Below are 9,353 nucleotides of genomic sequence, written 5' to 3'. Positions count from 1 at the left end.
ATCTGTAAAGCTCTTTCTTTCCTTTTTAATTTGCATTTACACGGAGGTAGCTCACCAAATTGATTCTTGAGGGATAGTAACCTTCTAAGCAAATATATGCTGCTGGATCAAATTCTTAACAGAACTTTTCTAACAGAAAGACCAGAAATGGGTAACGGCAGCTTAGAGCAATCTGCTGGCCTCTTACATACTTGCTTATCACCAAGGTTGCCTTGTAGTAAGGAGTCCACAAATACGTAACGGCTAGGATTTTTTCCTTTACGTTCTTTAATGGCTTTCTTCAGAGCGGCTTCCATCTCCATCAAAGCTTGAAAAAAAATACAAGGATTACTTCTCTAAATTTTGTACAAAATAAAACACATTTGACATTTTTGTCTAAAGGAAACAAATCAAACTGTTTCTACATAACACAATTTGTTAAATGGATGGCATTAAATATTTCAGTTCAGGCTAAAGCCAGCAACAAACTTCTGAAGCTGCCAAAGAGGTCAAACTTCTGTTACTTGCAATATAGAGGCCTCTGGGTATTCTGTATGGATACAGTGACAGAATGTTTCAATATAATTATTTTTAATTGGATTTTTCTCCACCAAGTCAAATATAAATGTTCTTCGTATACATTTGTTCTGTATATTCTGAAGGAGGACATTTGGGTGTATTTGTTTAAACGCTAAATGTGTCAAGTTGGAGATATACACAGCATACAAAATTTGACATTGATTAATAGATTCTTTGGGGCCCCAGGGTACCAATAACAGAAAAGGTACAAAGATTCTTGGAAAAGCTAACTAAGGTTGCAAGGGAGAGTTAATGTTTTTTAATAAAGCTGGTGTGTTCCTTTATTAGAGGTATACAGGTGGAGCTCAATAAATTAGAATATCATCAACAAGTTAATTTATTTCAGTAATTAAATTCAAAAAGTGAAACTTGTATATCATATTGATTCAATACACACAGCGAGTGATATATTTCTAGAGTTTATTTCTTTTGCTTTCATTGATTTTGGCCTACAGGTAATTAAAACCCAAAATTCAGTGTTTCAGAAAATTACAATATTACATAAGACCAATCCAATCTACAACTGCTTCAAATACAGGGATATTAGACTCAAAGGGAAAACTAAGGCTGCATACACACATGCAATAATTGCAATAATAATAAATCCCTTCTAACAACAAACAACTGCACGATGCATGAACGAGCGCTGTACATACATTACCGTTCTGCTCTATGGAGAGGGAAGGGAACAACGGAATGGCGCTCTGCTGCGCTCTTTACTCTTCACTTTCATTACGCTGGGACGACGAGCGCTGTACACACGCCAGAATCTCGTCCAATATCAGCCCTGATGCAATTATCGAACGAGAATCATCTGACGTGTGTACGTAGCCTAATACCAACCAATCTGGTTTTAAGCAAGAATCAATCAGCTCATTTTCTAACACATCAGAATTCAGGAAATCTGACTTGAGAAAGTTTGATCCTCACATTAATCAGTAGACACTACCAGAGTCAAACAGCTGGCAGTGAAGAAATCAAGCCAGGTCAACTATGTCATAGATTAAACAGCTTTTTGTGTCTGCAGACATCACAATGTGCCCTACATAAACACCACAATCCGCCAAAACATTAAAAATATCCGCCCAAAATTGTTTAAGGCCCTTTCTAGGGGGGGGAAAAAAAATGCTCTGATCCATTGCGACATGGACTCTACAAGACATCTGAAAGTGTCCCGTGATATCTGGCATCAAGAAGGGAAAAGCCGTTCATTTAGGTCTTCAATGGCCTGCCTTCCTGACCTCCTAGACCTGCTATTTTGGAGATTATCTTACCCAATTAGTCTTTGCCATCACAATTTGGCTGTTGTCAAAAATATATCACCTTTAGAAAATGTCTGTTAATTTGTTGTAAAATATAAAGCCACTCTTTGACAGGTGCGATTGTAATGAGACAAAGTTATTCATTTTACGGGACAGTAGTTTTAATGTTTTGGCTGATCAATATATAATTCTTAGTGAACTCACCCAACATACCAGGTTGGGAAACAATAATCTCATCTATAATAACAGCCAGATATTACTAAGCAAAATTACAAAGGCATAGTCCGTTTATGCAGTGTGCTAATATCCACAGAGAAGCTGGCAACATCTCCATTGTTTGCCGTTTGGTTTACATACCAGAAGAAGGAACTTTAGCTGGGAACAAATAGGGATATTATCCGTCACTCTGCAGATAGGTTCCTGATGATCCCTATTACCACTAAAGCTGACCTGTCTATGTATAGGATACTTCCAAGCTCATACTATTCATTTACCAATATGCTTTTTAAAAAGGGAAAAATCAATTTTTCCGCACTTCATTCTCTTCAGACATGATCCAAGCTGATGGGCACCTGGTCGTGCAACCAGCTGGTGTGGCATGAGCCAACATTTTAATGAATATAAGAAATCTGAGCTTTTAAGACTTTCAAGCATCCCTAACACTGGGAAATAACCTTACTAGGATTTTTTAAAGATTTTTCCAGAAGAGCACCCTCAAAAGATATGACTTGTCCTCCTCAGATAGGAAACAGAAATTAACATAAGTAATGGACAAGTTTTTGTCACCACATCCCAGTTTCGTAATAGACAAAAATGAATCAAGAAAAAGCAAGTGTCAAGGAGAAAACACTTTTATGGAAGATTCCTGGAAAGTGAACTACTGGTAGAACGAACCCCTAGTTATCCCAAGTTTCATCTTCAAAAACAAAAAAATAACTGCTTGTAGCGGTGGGGGAACAAAATCTTGCAATGGTATCTGCCCAAAATGGTAATGGTGAAAAAAAAAAATCAATGGAAGGCACAAGTAATTAGTGCCAAGAAAGCCATCAAATGAACAGAATGCATGAACAGAATTCACATTGATAAAGAAAAGTGAATCATGGTTTAACATAGAATAGCACTGCATAACACTGGTATGTATTTTTGGGTGGTCCCGAGAGTAATGACAGTTTAGATTTATAACCATACCAGAAGGTCATCAGACAAAAACAGAACAAACTTAAAAGATTCCTGAAGAATTTCAAATAGTTCTAGAATAACAGCATGGGAAGATCACCGAATTGCCACTGATAATAATATGGAAAAAACTCAGTAACAATTAATGCCTTACAGAATTACTCATCTAGAACACGGGATGCCAAATATGCATGCAGGCTTTAAAGACAAACTGAGAGAAAGACCTAGAAACCACATGTTTCTTAGAACTGTCCAAGATAATAAACATTTATGGTTATTTGCTGCCAGTAAAAAGTTATTTCAAACTTTTTTTGGGGGGAGCTTTTTCCTAGAATTTAGAAAAGTCTTGATGATGCAATCTGATAAAACTTAAAACTAAAAGGCCTGCCATATCACATACAGTACATTACTAAAGCTTTTATTTGTACAAACAAGAATAACAAATTCTTTCATGTCAATGATCCAATCTGAAAGTGAATAACCAGTTACTGATAGGACAGACTCAGAAAGATATCCAAAGCCTTTCTAGTCATCGGGGAGCATTATTTGGCCTAACAGTATTTGACAGTATGCTGATGGGAACCTGCAGACTCAGAGGAACCAAGAAAGTGTGTTTATGGAGAGGGAGAAGTCCTCAGGAAAATTTAATGAAATGACTTGCTAATTAGAACAACTATCAACTAAGCCTATATTTTGCCCTGATAATTTATACACATATAAGTTTCACCAATTATTTACCACAATAACCTTGCTATATACAAACTGAATAGCTTGTTTAGGAAGACCTTTAAAACACACAATTGTAAGTAAATTTATTTTCTTTATTTTTACTTAGTGGTCCTGCACGTTATACACTACCTATCATATGGGGACAATGCTGACCCTGTATCCATTGAAAAGCAGGATAGTCAGCTCATAGGCACTCCTGATGTAAACTACAAACACCCCCTCATAGCTATAGGATTAGGAAGGGGAGTTCTAATACATATGTAGCATACATTGAAAAACAGATAGCATTGTTTAAGATAAAAGTGCAGGGGACAGGTAGTTACAAGGAATCCCCCACCTACTAGATTGTAAGCTCTTCGGGGCAGGGTCCTCTCCTCCTGTATCACTGTCTGTATTAGTCTGTCATTTGCAATCCCTATTTAATGTACAGCGCTGCCTAATATGTTGGCGCTATATAAATCCTGTTTAATGATAATAATAAAAATAATAATAATTCAGCAAAAATCAACAACCCTTTATTTTTGCCACCACATTGAAAAAGTGGTAAGTGGTGTTAGTAGTGATGTAAAATTTTTGTGTTCAGATATCCTTTAAAACTGATAAAAGTTACTTGTCATTGGAGTTTTGGTAAAAACCTTTATGGTTAAAAAAATAAATAAACTCACCATTTTCATATTGTTTTTTACGACTTGGACTTCTTTCTATTGAACCATCAAGGAAACCCTTTCCAATCTCAGACCAAATCTAAACGGACCAGATAAAAACCAAGTATTACATGAAATAATTGAGAAATATCTGTCCATGAATCATTTTGGCTTTTAAATTATCTTTACAAGAAGTTTGAACAGATTACTGTGTGTGAATAAATAGTAATGATATCCTATGACCAACATTGTGTCCCAGTGTATTTTCTTCACTCAGTAAAACTTATGTGCCTAAAATACCCAGGACTCCAAAACTCATTTATTCTCTTCTTTTTTTGTAGACGGTGGTTCCTTTAATCCACCCGGCCGACGCTATGACCTCAGAGAAGACCACTAGATATCACAGAATGCAGACACATTCATTTGCTGGTAACATTAATCCTCAATCTTGGCATTACTAAAAGCATAGTTCTGCTTTGTATCACTTCTAATGGAGGATGTGCACCACCAAGAGTACCGTATTTAGTTTGGAAGAAAGAATGATGAAAAACTTTTCTTTTTCTTTACGGTCCTTAAAAATATGGGATATCATATAAATCTAATACAGAACTCCAATCATTACTACATTAAGGCTTTTCATACTAGCAATGCTGGGAAAAGGAAATGTAGCATGCAGCCTTGCAGAGCACCATCTTTAGCTATTGTCTACCTTTTATATGATATTGATATAAAATTTGGCAAGAGAGTCACAGCAGTGCCAGAAAAAAATAAGCAAAGAAAGCAGTGGCTATTGCAATGGAGGCAAAAATGACAGGAGGAGAAAATACAAGGGACTGGGCTTAGAAGTTCCCATCTGTGAATATCAGAAAAGGAAAAAACAGAAGGAAGGTCCTGGAAAAAATGATAATGCAAAATCACTTCTATTATTACAGGTAGTATGGTTGTAGCAAAGTAGAGTTAATGGAAACAAAGTGATTAGGAGCAGAACAGACACTGATACCAAGGAAGGGATGAGGGGCAGCAGATGAGAGGCTGAAACCAGAAAACATTTATACTCACAACATCATGATTTTTACGGAAACGGATGACCTCTTGATCATCTTCGAAGCCACTTCCCATTGCGGTCTGAGTGACAAATTTCATGGCAAATCCAAGCATGTGCTGGCACAAAGGAACATGCTGAGCCTGAGGGTACGAACTCCACTTCGCCAGCAATTCCTCTGACAGCTAAAACAGAATAGTGTTACTGTACTGACGAGAATAATTGCAAATGCCCCGTGCCCACTAACTTTTCAAAGTTATCCATAGAAAATATAACTGCTCAGATTTTGGGATGTACCGCCTTTTTTTGTGATTCGCTGCAGAGGGATACTCTGGTTCATTGTTTTGGATGGAAGAATACGTTAAAATTTGTTTAAAGTAATTACCCAGTAATGTAACATAATTTTCTTTAGGTATGTAGTCAACGAGTTTTTAGTGGTATTTGGGATCCAACCACTTCAAATACCCACGTATTTAAAAAAAAATGCTACTTTTTGGTCTGCTAAGCATAGGACATGTTGCTTTTGGCAGAGAATACGTAACATAGTAACTTCTTGTGACCCGTGGATAGTGACGAGAGGTCTGTGTTCTCCAACTGAAGCGACATCACATGCTTAGAAAGTAATATCTGTGTTGTCATGTCAAAAAGGAACGTAGATGCATTCTATGCTATCCCATAAAAAGTTATGTTATTGTTATATGTTTTTGTTTTTTTTTAGCCTAGGCATCTACCATAACAGAAGTATACAAGAAAAAAAGAAAGATAACACAAGTTGCCTACTAGTGATTGTATTCGCTTTCAAACACTAGAAAGGGAAAAAGAAAAAGCCTCTCAGTTCATATGAATTTTTGTAAAATTGTTAATTATGTATTAGTGTAGATTCAGTTTAATACATATTTATTTTACATCCACATTTAATGAAATATATCCAGTCTGGATATGCTCTAGCTATACACCGTGCACATCTTATGCAAACCCGACACGTTTCGCCTTCCTAGGCTTCCTCAGGGGAGCTTAAGCTTAAGAACCGTACGTTCCAGGTGTAGTATAAAGAAAATAATAAATATACATCACAATACAATAGCAATACTATCTTATGACATTCAATTACATAGTAGATATAACAGATTGGAATTCTGACTATTCTGTCCTGTAAAAGGTAATTTATTGCCAGTTAGGGTATGTTTACCAGATAGAATAATAAAAAATGTCAGGAATTAAACATAACAGTGCAATGAGATCCCTAGTAACAAAGAAAACTCATTTAGAAGAGGTGCACAGATTAATGTTTAGTCTAGCTTTATATGCCTTTTCAGGGTTATTAGTTTTGAAAACAGCTAACTGGATTATGCTTTGCTTTTGAAGGTTTTAAAAATCTGATTGGTTGGTATAGACAAACAAACTTCTCTAAAGTACACACAGGAAGCTCCTAATATTCAAGGGGTACAAAGATACGTTCTCTAGGGACAGTTACTAATTCTGTGGTAGATGCAATTACCTGTATACAGAAACTGTTGGATACTTTTATAGTTCTTGTAACCCCTGAAGACTGAATATTCAACAAACAGTAAGATAGGTAATGAATGTATTTCTGAGGAGACACTGGTGGGATATAAGTATCCCAAAGACAGTTTAGTTGCAGCTCCAAAGTCACTATTGCATCAGCCAACAGGTTTAAATATTATCTATCATGACACTGAATAGTCAAAATGCTAAAAAAAACAAAACAAAACAAAAAAAAAAAAACTATGGTTCTATACCTTAATTATTACATTAAAGTTGCTTTGTAAAGACTTGTTTATTCCATTCTCATACAGCTTTTTCTGCATGTGACTTTCAGCTGCTTCACTAATAGCTCCGGATTGGTAACCCAAGAGAGATTTCAGCATCATCTGAAATGGATCAGCTGTAAGAGGGCAAGGGAAATAAAATCAATACCATTATAGAAATCTAACAAAAGTCATAGTTTAGAGTTGTGTTATATACAATTCATTTAGTGTATCCAAAGTTCCTATAAAACTTTCTTTGAAATGAACCAACACCTCAAACACTGTTAACCTTTAACATTCATGGTCTGGGAACTACAAAACAGTTCCTCTTTATGTAACAGATATGATGTGTGGGCTGAATATTGGCCGAATCAGAAAAGCCGTCATCACAATAAACCAACACAAGAAGGTTCAAGTAGTAAAATAAATTTGCAAGTCAATGTTAAGGTAATACATGCAGATATACAACCAGACGTGATATAATTAAAGCCTTATGTATTAAACTGATGTTGAGTGCAGCTCTAGATCACAAGCCAGTAACTAAAGTAAAAAAATACTCACATGTCCTGTTAGGATTTATGTGTTGTTTTAGAAGGTCTAAGGATCCAAGACTGACTACAAGTCTCCGACCAAACCAGAAGGCAGCAACAGGTCCAAACTTCTCATGTAAGTTAACCAGGAATTCATGTAAACTTCCTGCATTCACAATGTCCTGCAAATTTCCATCTCTGAGAAAAAGCACAAACACCAACATTATAAATGTGTATATCTGTAGGCATGAATTACATGCAAAAATATAAATAAGTAGGCAGGATTAGCAAAAAAAATGCCTGACAGTTTAGGAAATCTGCAGAACAATGAATTCTGTTTGTGCTTGGTAATAATTTAAATCAACAGAAACTAAGCTATGTGCACATAGGTCACCACCTAGTTACAGGCACTACTTCTACACCAGATACCTGAAAATCTCTCATGACTTGATATACATGGATAACAAAATATGTCTATGGTGCACTTACTGCTCCAACAAAGCCCATTGGTAGAACTTAGTAAGTGAACAATACCATAGGGCAAGCTGGAGTGATCAAAAAGCTGCTTTTTGTTCTAGGGAAGTGTTTGCAATTCACATAAGGGTGCATGCACTCTATATTATATAGATATACAAGAAGCACTGTATTTAGATATATAAGGCTTGTGTAGGTGTATCACCTATCAGACCTAAATCATAGAAATGGGAGCTGGTCTACATTATTTGATGAGCTTTTCAATCACTTTACATCATAAAAATAAGGAATAAGAGTCCTCTTCAACTTTGTAGGTTAGGCAGGGGTAAAAATCTGTTTGTAATCCAGGAAATATAGGGAGGACACCATGAATGTTAATTATTATTGGCAATGGATAACTTACTTCTCTTCTGTAGGAGCAAGCCCAGGTATACCACATGCCTGCCGGGAAGACTGAAAGAGAAAAAAAAAAAAAGTCATTTACAAAAAGCTAAAAGGTGGATTTGACATGACTTTTATTAAAATGAAAGTAAAGCATTTTGTCCTGATTTGATACACCGTGCAAAGGTATTTTTTTATTGGAGTTGGGAAAGATTGACAAATTTATTATTGCTGTTTGTGTTCCAATTGTGGGGATTTACACGATATGACCAATCTGTCTTCCTGACTCATTAACACCTGGGCAGTTTGTATCTCGACTGATCTGGACATATTTACCTTGCAGTATGAAGGAAATGGGATTATTATAAGGAAAAGTCATGACATGCTAAAGACATTGTAAATAAATAAACACACGGCTGAATCACAAACACAACTTATTAGGTTTGTAGTACATATATAACACACCTATGAAATGGCTTTTAAATTTGTTAAAAGCTAAAAGATCTAATTTCATTTGCTCCTTATCAGTCTTAGCTGACAATAATATCAAATAATAGCTATCCATATCTATAGCAATGCTGTACACACCTTTGCAAACCCTGCACCATAAAGTGTATGTCTACCATATACAAACTTTAGAGAATGCACAGTTACCTTACATAGAAAGTTTAACATTTCAAATTTTTATTTTGGAATTATTTCATTTGCATTATTTCAGCACTTTTTGTCATATCTATAATCCTGTCTATAAATCATACAGCGCACCAAGCAGACAAAAGGCAGCACAC

General features: G+C 35.8%; 1 protein-coding gene across 1 annotated transcript in view; it reads right to left on the bottom strand.

Moving 5' to 3' along the window:
* Nucleotides 1-9,353, bottom strand: part of CYP20A1 (cytochrome P450 family 20 subfamily A member 1) — a 20,667-nt gene that overhangs the window by 10,066 nt on the left and 1,248 nt on the right. Inside the window, exons 2-7 of the mRNA XM_072418759.1 lie at nucleotides 8,588-8,637; nucleotides 7,742-7,908; nucleotides 7,172-7,317; nucleotides 5,429-5,596; nucleotides 4,391-4,469; nucleotides 192-307 (exon numbers count right to left, since the gene is read on the bottom strand). Of these exons, the coding sequence (XP_072274860.1) occupies nucleotides 192-307; nucleotides 4,391-4,469; nucleotides 5,429-5,596; nucleotides 7,172-7,317; nucleotides 7,742-7,908; nucleotides 8,588-8,637 (726 nt within the window). The remainder of the gene's footprint in view (nucleotides 1-191; nucleotides 308-4,390; nucleotides 4,470-5,428; nucleotides 5,597-7,171; nucleotides 7,318-7,741; nucleotides 7,909-8,587; nucleotides 8,638-9,353) is intronic.

The sequence above is a fragment of the Pyxicephalus adspersus genome, chromosome 7 (genome assembly GCF_032062135.1).
Source record: "Pyxicephalus adspersus chromosome 7, UCB_Pads_2.0, whole genome shotgun sequence".
NCBI classification, from domain to species: Eukaryota; Metazoa; Chordata; class Amphibia; order Anura; family Pyxicephalidae; genus Pyxicephalus; species Pyxicephalus adspersus.
The sequence above is the reverse complement of the archived record's forward strand: the minus strand, read 5'-3'. Positions and strand labels throughout refer to the sequence as shown.